This window comes from Crotalus tigris, unplaced genomic scaffold, assembly GCF_016545835.1.
Source record: "Crotalus tigris isolate CLP2741 ecotype Arizona unplaced genomic scaffold, ASM1654583v1 scf7180000017774.6281472, whole genome shotgun sequence".
NCBI lineage: Eukaryota > Metazoa > Chordata > Lepidosauria > Squamata > Viperidae > Crotalus > Crotalus tigris.
Window position 1 is genome coordinate 5,658,682 of NW_024096625.1, and position 17,141 is coordinate 5,675,822.

Genomic DNA, 17,141 nt, shown 5'->3' on the forward strand with positions numbered 1-17,141 from the left:
TCTCCATGCAGGTAATGAATTAGGAATTCCAGAAGAAGAATTAATAGAAGTATCTGAAGTTGATGAAGGCTTTTATTCTAGAGCTACTTCTACTACAAGTCATTCTATTTCATCAAAAAATAGCAGCATCACCAGTAATAAAACAGTAATGGGCAAGAGTCAACGAAGGCCTGGAGGAAACAAAGTTGGAGGAAAAGAAAAAGATATGAGTGCTGAATCCTACAAAGAACATTTATCTCACAAACAAAGTCAGCGGGCACTCAGTGAAAATCTAGAACTTCTCTCTTTAAAAAGGCTGACCCTAACTAGCAGCCAGTCCTTGCCAAAATCAGGGAGTCATAGCTTGGCTAGAACAAGCACTACTCTTTTTAGTAAATCCTTTGAGCAAGTCTGTGGTGGTGTGATCCCAAGTAATCATAATGGCACAGAAACAAATAGGCTTTCAGTGTGCAGTTTGCAAGAAGGGAATCTGATATTTGAAACTGAAAGAATAGATCTTATGGTTTCAAGCAAACAGTCTAATCAGCAGCGACTACCTACTATCAGCATTACTGTCTCAACAGACCAATAATCACCTAACTAATGTTGCTGAGTAGAAACAGGTCATTCAATGATACCATATTTTAGGATCTTTCAAGCTCTTTTTTAGTCAACTAAATGGCTTCAAGTTACTTTTGTTTTACAATAGTAAAACCTAAATTATTTCAATCATTAAATGTTAAAATGGAATAGAATGGATCATTGAGTAAATACTTTACAGTATTGATATTTTAATATGTGGGAAAATTTAGGAATTCATTTGCTCAGTAGATAAGTTGTATTGGAAAATGATTCTGTGATATTCCTCTATCATATGAAATCTTTAATATCATTGTGCTGTTTCTGGATGCTGAACTTTTATTTCAGTCATTAAATGTGGCCTAGAATTGGCTTGCCAATTCCATTCTTAAAAGCAAGAACCTTCTTTCTTAGGCACACTGAAAAAGGTTATAGTTTAAGTAGCCACTGATATTTGAAAAACAATATTCAGATCTATGTACACAATCTGTTATCGATAAAAAATTAATGTGTCATTATTGTGCCAATACTGAACAATGTGTGTTCAAGCCACTATTTTCAAATTTTCAACTTTTAAAATAGCTACGGTATTCCAGTATACACAAATTTTTTCTGCCTTCAATAACAGCAATGAATATTTTACAGTATACAGCATGTACATACATTATTATTTTCTAATACCATGAAGAAAATAATATTTTTTTACCTTTCCACCATCCCAGTCCTAGACTGTTAATACTTTGTGCTGGCCTATCTTGATTTGATTGATCCAGCTGCCAAGATACATTTGCTGTTGCATTTAAACCATCACTAAAATGGGTGTAATTCAGTGTTTGTATAATTTTATGTTTACAGGCAGTAGTGGTATTGTAAAACAGTGTTTGGGGCTTAGAATATACAGTAGGTCTTGGCATAGGTCTAAAATCGAGTGCACAAAGATATCAGTTGGAAGAGGAGAAAGTTATTCACCTTCTTTTCATTTGGAATGGGCTACTTTTATAATGCCAGTGAATTCAAGATAATTAGGGTGACACTTATTTTCTGGCATTAGGGTTTGTAACTCAAACCCAGGAATCAATACTGAATCTATTTTCTTCTCAAGCTGAACAGAGATATTCATCTAAAATACTTTAGCATTTTTAAGTGGAAGAGTACTGTGGATTAGAAATATTTTTGAGTTTACTCCTTACTTTCATTAAACTGGTTTTAAAATTGCATCACATTAAATCGTAAGCTTTACACTGTATAGGAAATAGTTGTTATGATAACAGATGATACAATATTTTGGAAGGAAAAGATTTAGTTTTGTCTTGTAAAAATACAATCTGGCATTTTTATTGTCTTCTAAAAATACAATCTGGCATTTTTATTTTTGCACAGACATATTGATAATTTTCCCAAATTTGCACCCTCCTTCCCCTCTGATTTCAGCTAATTAATTAATTTATAACAACTTTACAGGGATTAAAGAATGTATATGACCATTGGCATCACATTCTAGTGCTTTCTACATATTCATGAATCTTTGAATCCTCATGCAAGAATAACACTGCTTATTTTTATTCCTCCCCCCCACTGCTTTTTGCAGTGTTGCTTTTCAACCAAAACACTTTCTAATAAAGATTTTATATTTGTTTTTAAGCAAGAAGCAGCTTGATAGATTGTTTTTATATTAACTGTATCATGTAGTTAGAAATTCTATTTGTATTCAAATAGAGACTTCAATTTCCAGAGACCCAATTTTTTAATAAATAGGAGCGTTTTTTTTTTGCAATTCTTTGTAATTGACATTTTTGGGAACTCTTTCTGTTTTCTGAAATATCTGAAATTTAAAATGGACAAAACCTAACTAACTTTAATTTAATTTTATGAAATTTCTGGGATGCTTATTCTAACAGTATTAATAGGCTTTATTCTTACAATTTTGTACGTATTTTATGGTTTACTAGTATTGTATTAAACATTGATTTTGAAGAATTAGTTTCTGTGCAGGAATATACAGCCATTACTGATGAAAGCTATTTGAATTTATCTTACAATTCATTATTTAAAATTCCACAAGATGGAATTAAAGTATTTATAGTACTAAAGTTTTAGGACTCTAGAAAACATTTTTGTTTTAGTATAAAACAGTTTTTTTAATACATTCAAATAATTTAGAATTTCCTCAAATGCTACAACAGATGATGGAATAAAAAATCTATAAAGTTAAGTTGCTTGAGTGTCTTTGAACAAGGATATGTGACAGCTATCTATTCTACATGGTAATATAAATAAATGTATGGCGCATATGCATAGTTAATTATATTTATGCATACTCAAATTATGAAAGAGTAGAAACCCAGAAAATATGAAATAATCTTAATATATACAAAATGCACAGTATATTGATACTAATAAAAATGTTTCCCATAACTTTGAAAAAGCACAATATTTTAGCAGAATATTACTGAAGTATTCATATTTGATTGAGTGCAATATGAATAATTTTTTGTGATTGACATTCTTGGTTTTCATATTTCAAACTGATAATGAAGTAAACTTTTCTGTGGTACAGTAACTGTAGACTTTTGTAAAGATCCATTTCTATTTATTAAATATATAAATTAGTTCTGTGAATTTTTCAATAATTTGCCATTTACAAGGACGAATACCATTTAATAAACTATTAATAGTAGAAAATAATAATATGTGCTACCCACTTTTACACTATATACTCGTGACTATATCCTGTTTTAATTACAAAGCGTTTTCTGTATTTTAATAAATGAACTGTTCAGTTTAAGTTTGTATTTCCATGATAACATTTAACATTGATTTACTTAGTTTGCAAATATTGTTTTCAGTTATGAAATAGTTTACATTGATGATGATGATGATGATGTAAGTATCTGTCACATTGGATTTGAGCAGTATTGGAATTGCAAGTGGTGATAGACTAACCCACTTAGTCACAATCCCAATAAAAACCAGTCTTCTATTTTTGTTTGTTTATTTTATCCATAGCTTACAATTTATTATTTTATTCCTATCCCTCTTAAGGTGCCAGAACAAAGTAATAACTACAAAGTAAAAACTGGACTATAACCAATAATAAACCAACCCTATTTTTAAATATTAAATACAAAAAATCAAAACAAAAGCTAATTAAAGAAAAAGAAAAAAGAAATAGGCAAATTGAAATAATTACTCCATAAATTCCTGGTTAAATAGGCACGTCATCAGCTCCCCTCTGTAAGTGATTGCATGAGGTAGATTGAATATCTCTTAAGAAAAACAATTCGTAACTGGGACTCTGCCACTGATAAAGTCCTATTCTTAGCTAACGCATTGAGCTAACTATACCAGTAAGACATAAATAAGGCTACTTTTGCTTGGCTGAATCACGTGTATAAGTAGTCCTTAACTTCTGACCACAATTGAGCCCCAAATTTCTGTTGCTAAGCAAGACAGTTAAGTAGGTTTTGCCCCATTTTATGATCTTTCTTGTGACAGTTGCGAAGTGAATTACTACAGTTGTTAAGTTAGTAACATGGGTGATAAGGGAATCTGGCTTCCCCGTTAACTTTGTTTATCAGAAGGTCACAAAAGGTGATCACATGACCCTGGGATACTGCAATTGTTATAACTGCCAAGATCCAAATTTTGATCACATGGCAATGGGAATTCTTCAGCAGTCATAAGTTATTTTTTTCAGTGCTCTTGTAATTTAACAGCCACTAATGGTTATAAGTTGAAGACTACCTGTATTGGGGAAGGTGATCTTTTAAATAGTTGGGTCTAAATGTTTTTTATCCATCAATATATAATAAACACAGAATCCAGTAATTATTCATTACGCACCAGAAAGGTCAAAAAAAAAAATTGAGCTATTATGTTAATTTACTGGATGCATTTAATACAAAAGGAAATGAAGAAAATGAAAGAACCTGCTTTTATCTGAACTGTTTTTTCCCAGAAGTTTAAAATATTAATATATTGCTTATATTAATATATGTTGCATACTCCTTTGATAAAATCTTGAGAAATAATAAAATTATCCTCCCCATTCAAGTTTATACATATAATAACTTGCATTTTTGTAATTTTTATTGACTTTATCATGGGTTTATAGTATACTATTGGAACACAGACACATAAACACACCTTGAATTTTTTTTTGCAATTATGAATTTATGGAACTCTTTATAATCAGAGTTTAATTCAAGTCTGCCCTCCAGTGGTCCTCCAAAAATTTGCTTAGTGATATACAGAATTATAATTCTATTAAGGCGATAAGCTGACCAACATTACATTCTAAACATGTTTGGTGTATACAGTATTACAGTTAGGAGATGTTAAAACTGTTTGCATTCCTATGTAGCAAGATTTCCAAATAACTAGTTAATAGTAACTGATGAACATTCAAAATTCTCAACTGCAGTGAATATAAAAAGTCTACACACCTATTAAAATGCCAAGGGTTTGAGATGTAAAAACCAAACCAAGATAAATCACTTTTTCCTTCTTTCATACAATACATAAGTTATACAATTCAACTGAAAAACCAACTGAAATCTTCCAGAGGAAAAAAATAAAAATAAGCTTACAATAACATGGTTCCATACGTGTACACATCCCCTTATAAACAGAGATGTGACTGTTCAGAATTTAACTAATCACATTCAAACTGATGTTTAGTAATAGTTAATACACACTCCCTTCAATTAGTAACTAACCAAGCCATATAAAGTTCAGCTGTTCTGATAGGATTTTTCTGACATTTACTCAGTAGGAGGTCTCAAAATAGGGTAATGCAGTTGGGCTGGCTATCTTCTATCCTTGATTTTTTAGCAGCTTTCGATACTATCAATCTTAGTATCCTTCTGAACTGACTCCAGAGGTTGGAAGTGGGAGGCATCATTTTTGTTGTGGTTCTCCTTTCTCTGTGACTGCTTCCAGTTGGTATTGATGGGCAAGGAGGGATTGAACCCTATGTTCCTGGAACGTTGGGTTCCTCAGGATTTTAATCTCTCCTCTAATATATACAATTGCTGTGTGAGGTTATCCAACAGTACAGGGTGTGATATGATCAGTACCCTGATGATACGATCAGTACCCTGATGATACACTACTGCAGTCTATCCAAGTGCCTGGAAGCGATAAAGGGTCTGGATAGAAATGAACTAACTTTGGATCAACTCTGGCAAGATGGAGTGGCTCTGAGGTTTTGACCTCCAGGTTCTGGTGATTTTGTCATCTTTGACTCTGGCAGGGTTGTTCTCTTGAGGACCAAACTGGCAGTTCTTCTGGATTCTCAGTTCCTGTTCAATGAGCAGTCACACTTTAGTCATTTAGTCAATTTTGATTACTCCAATGCACTTTACAAGGGGCTTAAAGACCACTCGAAAGTTACAAGTTATCCAGAATAAAGCAGTATTGGATCTTCACTGGTTTGCCCATGTTATACTTCTGTTGTGTGAGTTGCACTGACTCCCACTTTTCTTCAAGGTGGATGCATGGAGGGGAGAGGAAATTATTTAGCAAGCTGTGGGAACAGAAATCCTGCAGCCCTATAAAAAGTTTCCCCCTCCCCTCTGGGCACAGAGGACAAATCCTTCAAGAATTTACATTTTATGACAGCTGGAAGTGATTTATGTGCTGTAAAACACCCTTTCCCAGATCTGAATGTAACTGAATGATCAAATGACCAATTGATAGTCAAGGATTACCTGTATTCTTCTAAATATCATGGGATTTTTAAAAAAATAAATTATGTATCTGTCTACACATGAAAAATCAGAGATGACTTTAGCAGCTCACATTAAACCAATAAGATAACAAAAATCTGGATAACTACATTCAGGTTTTGGTAACTATTACTGCTGTCGGGATTTTGGTAATCCAGATTCCTTAGTCTTAATCTATGAATCTCTGGCTGAATCTATTCTATTTGCTGAAGCTTGTTCAGTTACATGAGAGCGTCAGTTATGCTCTCCGGGCATTAATGCAAATTGCTTTACAAAAAATAAAATGTTTTATTTAGACATTCTGACAATATTTTAGAAACAATTATTAGATCATTCTACTGTGACATACTTCTATTTAGGAACAATATTCAGGCTGTCAAGTTTTTTGGACTTTATTTTATTTTATTACAAGCAATGAATGAATTTTGCACAAATGAAACATTCTAAATAAGCTTTGACATTCAGGATAAATTAATACTGTATACTGCATAAAACTAATTATTGCTTTAAATTAAAGGAAACAATTGTTTCTGTATCCATAAAGTATTAATCTATTTATCTTACTGCCTATGAAACCATATTCAAAATTCTGAAACAAATTAAATTTTCTTTAATTTAAGAGCCATATCATACAAGTCCACATTATTTCCTTCTTTGAAAAATATGGCATTAAAAAAATAAAAAACTTGATTTTTAATGGCATGCATTTTTAGATTGTATAGTCAATAGTAAAGGTTTGCTTGTAGATATCCTATAAATTCTGGGCCAGGCAATTTATTCTGAATCAGGGACAACAACTTACTCTTCAGCAAGCCAGCAAAAAATGATATTGTTAGCAATGCTCACTGAACAAGGCCATTTTTTTTCTTGACAATCTATATAGCTTTTTTAAAGGTAGAATTATATGTCAAGACTATAAATTTGAAGAAGTAAACTTTCCCATCTTTAACCTACAATCCAATGGCTGCAGCCTAATGATGGTATAATCCTCACGTAACAATGCAACCAGGATCACTAGAACTGCTGTTGCTAAGTGATACCATCATATGATATTTTGCCTAATGACCACTTTGCTGAGTAGTAGACATAGTAGTCCCAACTAAAATCATTAAGTGAACACTATGTGTATTGATTTTCAATAATTGTTAATAACACTTTTAACAGAATAACTATTCTTAAAACATAATATTTTTCAAACGTACTAAATAAACTGTATATAACATATTAGCATGTTTTTTAATTTTTACCAAAGCTATGCAACTGAAGTTTCTAGAAAGCAAATTGCTAACGAATAAGTACATTTACAATAAATATATATGTACTTCAGCTAAAATTCTGGCCTCAGAAAATCCTTTAAGCCATCATATATGGTGCACACTATTCTACAAAAATAGTTCTTTCAGTTTACTAGTTTCATCTTTGGCCAGATATTCCATTTATAGTAATATAGAATAAAAATACTGAATATATTTCAAATATAAATATTTATGTAATATACCTTTGTTTGAAGTGATACATTATGTCATAAATCTTTTATTTTCATTACAGAATCTACAAGAAAATAAAACAAACAAAATTGAAGGTCAACATTTTACAAGAAATCTTAATGCATGATAGCAAGTTTATGATTCTTAGGAATTCAATTTCTTAAACTGATCTTTTCTTAACAAAATTTCAGATTTTTGTGCAAGAATTGATTTCAAGAAACAATTACTATTTTATTATTATAATAAAACTGTATCAGAGTCACTATGAATTGTATTTCTTTATGCACTTTTACCCAAACTTACTTGCCCTCTAATCTCCAGGGGAGATTTTACACGATTTCTTTCAAATGGAAGTTATGCAAGTAGCCCAAAATAGTAAACTAATCATCGTGAAGCATACCCTGCTTTTAGCAAATGCCAAAAATTAAGCTATGACTATCAGACAGTAAACAACTTGACATTTGTACATATACATTATCATGGAACAAGCCAGATTAATACTAGTCTTTCCTCCTTTCTTTTTTCCCTTCCTCTCTTCTGTTTTCAAATTAGCATGCAATTTATGCTGCTAACCATTCACGTTAGAATGTGTTGAAACTGTGCACACCAGGACTATTGTGCTGTAAATAATACCTTTCTGCTGTAGTTAAATGCTATCCTTCCAGCAAGGCAATCTTTTCGGTAGTTTGCTTGTTCTTTGTAGGTTAGACCTTTTTCTTGTGCTACAGCTGTCATGTGGGAGGCTGTCTGAAAAGCTTCCAAATTAATCAAACTCTAGAAGTGAATTATACAGCATGCATTAATAGCAAGGCAAAATATTCCGTCTGTGCATGTAGAGCATTTATATGTTTTATGGATCCTTCAATCTTTTAAGATATTCGTTAATTTAAACACAGTTGTTCAAATGTGAATCACTCTTCCAATCTTGTGTTTAATTGGTATTCAGTGGAATGGGCACCAAGTCATTGTCTCAAAATAAATAGCAAGTTACGCAAGCCTCATACTGCAGTTCTTGATTGTTACCCTATTTCCTAGGCTACATCTTTAAGTACACTTTCAACATAGAAGATAATTATTAATTAATTTATAATTATGCACCCAAATTTATCTGTGATTTCCTATTCCTTGGAAGAAAGTGAAAAGTTTATCAAGCCATCCTTGTTGGGAAAGAAATAGACGAGAAACTACTAGACAGCTGTACATCATCATTCTATGCTTCTCCTACTATCTCCTCTTTTAACTGAGCAAAACCTACACAAGAAAAAATAGAATAGTGTTACAGTCTCTGTATATTTTTTAAGTTTGTGTGTTTCTGTATTTGATACTCAGATTATGATTGAAGTGCAATTTGATTTGATTAAATACTGTCAAGTCAGTGTTTTCAAGGATTATTTGCTTCCAATTGCACCCTTCTGGCATGTCAACAGTTGCCTCTGTATTTGAGTTCATCTAGCTTGCTGCTGCTTGTCATCGTCTTTTCTTTCCTTCCAAAGTCTTCCCTTGTGGACTGGAGACTTTGCATAATGAGCACATCACGTCTCACATTATGTATTATAATTTGAGTCTGAACAGTTAGGCCTTGAGTGAGAAATTTAATTTGTTTTACGATCCATTTGTTTATTTTTCTGCCTATCTATATCTCAAACGTTTTCTCCAACTCAAAAATTTAAAAGCATCAATACTTTTTCTATATTACTCTTTGAGAATCCAGTTTTTACATCCAGAAGGCAACCATATAGCTTGCTAATGCATCCATATATTTATTAATTTCTGTTAGAAAAGTACTAGGAAGTAACCAAAAAAAAGGCTTCAGGTACAGAAGGATCTGGACAGACTTGAACACTGGGCACTAACTAACAAAATGAAATTCAATGGTGAAAAAAGCAAGGTTCTACATTTAGGCAAGAAAACCAAATGCACAAGTACAGCATAGGTGGCACCATGCTCAATAGTAGTAACTGTGAGAGGGACCTCGGAGTCTTAGTAGACAATCACCTAAATATGAGCCAGCAGTGTGCTGCAGCTGCCAAAAGGCCAACACAGTGCTAGGCTGCATTAACAGAGGGATAGAATCAAGATCACGTGAAGTATTAATACCACTCTACAATGCCTTGGTAAGGCCACACTTGGAATACTGCATCCAGTTTTGGTCACCACGATGTAAAAAAGATGTTGAGACTCTAGAAAGAGTACAGAGAAGAGCAACAAAGATGATTAGGGGACTGGAGGCTAAACATATAAGGAACGGTTGCTAGAATTGGGTATGTCTAGTTTAACGAAGAGAAGGACAAGGGGGGACATGATAGCAGTATTCCAATATCTCAGGGGCTGCCATAAAGAAGAGGTAATTAAGCTATTTTCCAAAGCACCTGAAGGCAGGACAAGAAGCAACGGGTGGAAACTAATCAAGGAGAGAAGCCACCTAGAACTAAGGAGAAACTTCCTGACAGTGAGAACAATTAACCAGTGGAACAGCCTGCCTCCAGAAGCAGTGAATGCTCCAACACTGGAAGTTTTTAAGAAGAGACTGGACAGCCATTTGTCCGAAATGGTGTAGGGTTTCCTGCCCGAGCAGGGGGTTGGACTAGATGACCTCCAAGGTCCCTTCCAACTTTACTATTATTATTATTATTATTATTATAAAGGCCATTCTTTCTGCACCAGCTGTGAATCACTTCAAGAATTCAAATCACAAGGAATAAATAGTAAAAAGACAAAAAAGATGCAATATAAATCCTAAATGATAACTTCCTGCCACTATAATTAAGTGCCAAATATGTAGACATAACTAATTATTTTCTCACATGATCTAATATGGTTGGAACTATGGGCTTTCCCCTGCTGCTAAGTTAAATTTTAGCTTACTGTTACTTTACAACTAAAACTATTTTTATTTGTGCCTATTTAGATTTTCAAAAACTTTGGTGTAGTGGTTAAAGTGTTGGCAGTGGCGGGATTCAAATATATGAATAACTGGTTCTCTGTTTGGATGCCGCTTCCGGAAGTCCATTCAGGGCCTGGGCAACAAAAAATTAGCTACCAGTTCTGCCAAAGTGGTGCGAAGCACTGGGTGAATCCCACCACTGGGTGTTGGCCTAGAAACCACAACACCGTAAGTTCAGGCATCCCTTAGGAATGAAAGCCAGCTGGATCACTTTGGGTCAGTCAATCTCTCTCAGCCCAACCCACCTCAGAGAGTTCTTGTCGTGGGGAAAAAGGAAGCAGAAATATTAGGCCTCTTTGCCACTTTGAATTGGACATAAAAAGGCAGAATGATAATATAATGTTAAAGGACTCTGGGACTTTAAAATTTAAACAGACAGGCACTGCCATATAACACTCCAGACTTAACAATTTTGATAAGAAAGACAAAAAAGTTTGGATAGTGGATGTGGCAGTACCTGGAGACAGCAGAATAGAAGAAAAGGAATTGGAGAAAGTAATAGAATACAAAGATCAGCAAATAGAAATAGGATGACTATGGCAAAAGAAAACAGGTAATACCAATAGTCATAAGTGCTTTGGGTGCAATCTTGTTGACTACCACTGACGTTGATAAATTCACTATCAGTTAATTGCCAAAGGCAGCTTTACTCACAACAGTTTATAAACTGCTATGTTATTTCTAACAATATCAAACATCCACATCTGCCTCTCCCAGGTCCTTGGGAAGTAAGAACTCAAAAATGCCAAACCCATTCTGAACATCTGGTTGATTGTGTGAAAATAATACGCACCATTAAACAACAACATGCCTTATCCCAGCTTCTTGAGAAGGATTTCATAGGTGGATAAAAATGCCAAATCGTAACCCTAACCCTAAACATACGGCTGATTGTGCAATGAACCATAATAATGGAAAATTGAAATTGAAATCCAATCATGGAAAAACACGGTAATAATTTTTAGCATAGATATAGCAATGGATTGGCTTTAGAGAAATATGTTGCTGCAGGAATATACAGTAATGGAATTGAAATGCCAAATGGCCAAACCATCAGAAACTATCAGGATGATGCCTACAAGTATCTGGCTGTACAGTTGGATAACATCTCCTCAGCCCCCTCGCAGGTCTTGTCCTTGGCCCATGGGTAGAGCACATTCTCCTCGTGTACCTTAGTACTCACTGCAGCCATGGCCGCCAGACGCTTATGCAGGTCCATTAGGCCGCTGCCCAGAGCTGCAGGTCTGCCCAGCACAAAGGCAGGGAAGCAGTCAGCCAGGAAGCCCCGAATAGAGGTGGTAGAGCATGCCCAGGGCCAGTAGGCAAAAGGCTATCCCGAGCGGGGAAAGTAGGATCCACATCGGCACCATGGCTGCCCAGACCCAGCAGAGATGGGGGGAGGCACGCAATCCTGGCTGGGACTGGGCGGCCATGGCACTGATGGGGATCCAGCTTTCCCACTTGGGATGGCCTTTTTCTTGCTTGGCGTGCTCTACCACCTCTACTTGAGCTTCCTAACCGGCTGCTACGCCTTTGTGCTGGGCAGGCCTGCCACTCTGGGTGGTGGTGGCAGCCTAATGGACCTGCGTGAGCTGCTGGTAGATGCGGCCTGAGGCGGGACCAAGGTGCATCAGGTGCACAAGAGGAACAGACTCCACACTCAGGCCAAGGGCAAAATCTGCAAAGGGGCCAAGCAGATGACCAGCAATGATCTGCTCTCCAACTGCAAGCAAAAACAGATGGGATGGATAGGCACGTCTGGCAATCTGCATCACATGCCTTCCCACTCCCCTCCCCCTGCTGCTGGAGGGCTGGCCGGTATTTGCAGCGGGCTGCAGAGCCCCAGAGTGTGCCAGTCAAGGGGCCAGAAGGCTGTGGCTGCTGATGGACACCATTGGCCCCATGTACTCGCTGGCCTCTATGTGCGGGGGTTGATGGTGTCAGGCAGCAGCTGCCCTGGCCCCTGCCTCACTATGCCTTGCCCCACAGGAATGGCACCCCATCCTACCCCCTGCCTCTCCTCACCCACAGGGCAGCCTCCTGCCCACTGCCCCATCTGCCACAGATCCCCTGGATCTCCCACAACCCTGCCCGGCCCCCATAGGCATCCCCCCAAGCAACATAGAAGTGGTCATTCCCAGCCCACCCAGTCAGCTGTGACCACTGCAGCCATGCCCACCCAATGGGTCATGCTCCCTGGCCCCTCTGAGGGCACCAAAATGCTGATGCAACCCTCAATGAAATTGAATTTGATACCCCTGCATTAGGATATCCAAGGTTCTTGGGAAGAACTCTGTATGAGATTTGTATGAAGACCAATATCAGTTAAAGAAGTGACAACTGAGATTTCACAATGTGTGTATATAATATTAATAGTTTAGGAACATCTAACAAAATTATAATAATTCCTTTTGTCTAATTCTTTTTTCTTAAGGAAGACTTAAGAAATAGATTTTTTTTTTACTTCCGGTGGATCTGCGCGTGTGATGGCGGCTACTTTGTAGCCGTCCTCCTGGGTGTTTGAATCGCTATGAACAGCGGACATCAGCTGTTCAGTGGTTCAAAAACCCCCTCCCGGGCAAAGGGGGGGGGAAGAGGGTTGTCTGAATAGTGGTAGAGCCTCTTATGCACCCCCAAGTTTTTATTTTTGGGGGTGAAAAGAGTGCTCCCACGGAGTTCAGACTGTCTCCGCTTCCCAGCTGCTTTTGTCCCTAGGGACAAAACAAGCCGCTGCAACCACCTCCGCGATTAAAGTGATCTGGTGAGGTTTTTTTAGAAGCGGACAGAGTTGACTAGAGGATTTAGTTTTTGCTTTCTTTGATTTTATTTATATTTTAAGTTTAAAGACTTACTTTTACTTTTATATTCCCTCTTTTTATTTTTTATTTTTTGTTGAAAGGGAAAGTAAAATGGCAATCGGCAGGCTTTTTGGTATTTTTTTTTTCCTTTGGGAAGGTAGAATGGCGATCGGCAGGCTTTTTAGTGTTTTTTTTCCCCTTTCCCCCCCTTTTTTTTAATGATTGGAACGGAATGTGGATCTGATTATTTATAATGATTTTTTGATGTTGGGTTTGGATTTTAGAAGCATTATTATTTTTGCTTAACTTCTTTGTTTTGTTTTTTGTACTTTTAAAAAAATGGAATGTTTTTTCTATTTAATCATTTTTTCTTCTTTCCTTTTTCTTTTTTTTTAACCCCTTTCTTTTTATTATAATGATCTCCTTTTGAAGGATTTTTTTGGAGTTAATCTCTCTTTTTCTTTTGCTTAATTTTTGTAATTTTTAAGGAGTAAAGATTTTTTTAAGATGGCTCCAAAGCGTCCAGTAATTCCTACAGCTCCTAAGGTGGTTTCTTCTTCGGTGTTATCATCAGCGCAACAACCTAAATCAATAGCTTTACCCTCTTCCTTGGCACAGTCAACAATGGTGAAGGATTTGCAAGATATGATGGGAAATGTTATATCTCAAATTAGGGGAGAAATGAAAGAGATTTTAGAGGAAAATAATAAGACTTTGAGGCAAGAGATAGTTTTGGTTTTAAAAGGAGTTGCCTCTGTTCTTGAAAAGCTGAATTCTCGCGTAGAAGAGGTAGTAGAAAAAGTTGAATTGATGGAGGGAAAATTTGAAAGCATGGAAAAAGAGATGGAAAATTTTCAAGATGAGATTCTTATGCTTCAATATAGACAAATGGAATATGCTTTAAGAATCAGAGGCTTGAGAGAGTCTGTGCAAGGAGATTTGAGAGAGATGGCTGCAAAGGACTTTGCTGTGATTTTGAATAGAGAAAAAGAGGAAATACTTAGTGAAATTGAAAAAACATTTAGAGTTAACTCTGTGGTGGCAGAGCAGAAGAATTTGCCAAGAGATGTGGTAATTTACTTTGGGAAAAGATCCCTGCGCAATGAAATTATACAAGCTTTTTATAAGAGGAGGTTTCAAATTGTTTCACAAGATGTTATAATTTTAAAGGAGATCCCATCTAAAATTTTAAGAAGAAGAAAGGAGTTTGCTTTTTTAGCAGATGAACTTAAAAAGAGACGAATCTTGTTCAGATGGGATGTTCCGACTGGAATGGTGGTGAGTTACCTGGGGATACGTTATAGACTTAATACTGTTTCTAAAGCAAAAGACTTTTATACTTCGGTCCTGGGAGTATGTTCATCGCCATCTATTATGTTTAAAGCTTTGGAAGAAAAGAAGGTAGAATTGCAGTCGGAAGAGTTTATACTTATGAAAATTGGGAAATCTCAGTTTGAGAGGCCTCAATAAATTGAGATGGAGGAGCAGAGGATAACTTGTGCAACATATAACTGTAAAGAAAAGGAGCAACAGAAGAAGGTCAAGGAAGCCTCACAAGTATTGGTTTCTGAATCTGTGGGAGAAGCAGGAGTTATAAACTTTTTGGAGCAACCTTTAAGGGTAGAATTGCAGTCTGAAGAGCCTATATTAATAGAAAATGGATCTCAGTTTGAGGGGCCTCAACAAGTTGAGATGAAGGAGCAGAGGACAACTCGTGCAACATATAAACGTAAAGAAAAAGAGCAACAGAAGAAGGAGATTAAGGAAGCCCCACAAGTATTGGTTCCTGCTGTGGGAGAAGCAGGATTTACAAACGTTTTGGAACTACCTTTAAGGGCAGATTTTAAAGCACTTCTTTTGAGGTTTATGGATAAGAGAGACTGATAAGGAATGTGTTTACTGTGGATGGAATTGGTTATTGAAGAGAAGATTATGGAGATCGAATGAAAATTCTAGATAAGAAGTTTAAGTTTAAGCACTTAGTTTAAGTACTCAAAAGAGTACTGAGTTTGCGGGAGAAAATGTATAAGGGAATTTCAATGTTTTAAGTAATGTTTAAATTTGTGTTTTGGAGGGAGTTTATAAAGAATGATGGATAATAATATAAGTATGATATGAAAAGGTTCAGAGTATATTATAATGTGTTTTATGACTGAGTTTTTTTATTATTATTATTATTTTTAAGAGAAGTTAACTTGTTTAATTAAATGTATTTAGATTTGTTTAGGAATTATATATTAAGTTTTTTTTTTTAAATAGGAGAGAAGATTATGGAGATTGAATGAAAATTTTAGATAAGAAGTTTAAGTTTAAGTACTTAGTTTAAGTATTCAAAAGAGTATTTAGTATTAATGGTATATTGAATGTTTATATGTTTATTTTTGTGTTTTAGGATAAAGAAAGAGGGAGAGATTAGATTTTATATTGTAGGTATAGATATTTAAAGAAAGTAATGTTTAAATTTGTGTTTTGGAGGGAGTTTATAAAGAATGATGGATAATAATATAAGTATGATATTAGAAAATTTTTAGAGTATATTATAACGTGTTTATTGATTGTAATTATTATTTTTTAGAGAAGATAATCTATTTAATTTAATGTATTTAGATTTGCTTGGGATTTATATGTGTTTTAAGTTTTTTTGAAAAAATTTAATTAAGCCTGTACTCAACTCTGGGAAGGTTGGGGGAGGGTATGGGAGGTTTGGGGAGGTGGGGGAGGGTATGGGAGGATGGGGGGGGGTCTGGGGAAGGGATTTGTTTTGTAAAATTTAAAAATTTTCAATAAAAAGAAATAGATTTTTTTTAAAGTCTGTGGGATTTTGTTTTTCAATACAAGTGCTAAGTCAGGCATTGTTTTTCTAATACAACCCTAAGTCAGGCAAGCCAGCTTGGTGACTGGGTCAATCTCTCTCAGTCCAACCCACCTCACAAGATTGTTGTTGTAGGTAAACCAGGACAAAGGAGTACTAGTACGCTCGCTGCCTTGAATTACTTTTAAAGTAATAAAGGTGGGTTAGAATTTTTGTTAATAATAATAATAAAAAGGTGGAATAATAAAATCTGATAGTAGTAATAATACCCAAATTGGATGTCCTAGAAATGTTCCGATCAACTTTCAAAAATGTGTTTTTTAGGCTATCATAAACGTCAGTTGCACGTGTTAAATCACGCACAAAGCAGGAACGGGATCCATACTCATCGAGCGTGACATCAGGTTTGACGACACTTCCTGTGGAGAGGAAACGCGAAATCCCAGCTAGACCATCACGTGGATTGACGATTGATAATGCGGTGTAGGTTTCGGGGGCGGGGCAGATCTCCATGGCAGCGCGCGACTGTTTACTGTCAGTTACTGTTAAGAGGCAGCGTCACTAATCCCGTAGAATGAGCATATACCAGGAAAGGACTCTTTTTACCTATTGTAACGTTCGTTCCTGATTCATGACTTCAACCGATACTACCGTGACCTTTCTTCCTCACTTTTGTCGGCCAAACTCTTCAGTTTTCTCTGCCTCGATGATGCTTTTTCCTCCCGACAGCCTTCAGTCCGCAGCAGCCTGGAAGCAAAGCCCCGCCCCGAAGGCTGCCCCGCATGCGCCCTAGGGCCAGCCGCTTAAGGTGAG

General features: G+C 35.9%; 1 protein-coding gene and 1 long non-coding RNA gene across 9 annotated transcripts in view; one reads left to right on the top strand and one right to left on the bottom strand.

Moving 5' to 3' along the window:
- Window positions 1-3,538, top strand: part of FAM126A (family with sequence similarity 126 member A) — a 57,715-nt gene extending 54,177 nt beyond the window's left edge. For 4 of the 7 annotated variants that reach the window (XM_039342119.1, XM_039342121.1, XM_039342120.1 and 1 more), the window contains one exon: window positions 12-3,538. In XM_039342119.1, coding sequence (XP_039198053.1) covers window positions 12-571 — 560 coding nt within the window. In that variant the 3' untranslated portion in view covers window positions 572-3,538. The remainder of the gene's footprint in view (window positions 1-11) is intronic. The other 3 variants (XR_005556502.1, XM_039342123.1, XM_039342124.1) reach the window with 3 other exon arrangements.
- Window positions 40-17,132, bottom strand: LOC120307375. Of its 2 annotated transcripts, none has more exons than XR_005556504.1 (5): window positions 16,935-17,132; window positions 8,408-8,548; window positions 7,786-7,838; window positions 5,729-5,861; window positions 40-170 (listed from the first exon to the last, which is right to left on the bottom strand). It is a non-coding gene; the product is annotated as an uncharacterized LOC120307375 (long non-coding RNA). The 2 variants fall into 2 exon arrangements; XR_005556505.1 differs by having other exon boundaries at window positions 16,598-17,132.
- Window positions 17,133-17,141: the final 9 nt, after the last annotated feature.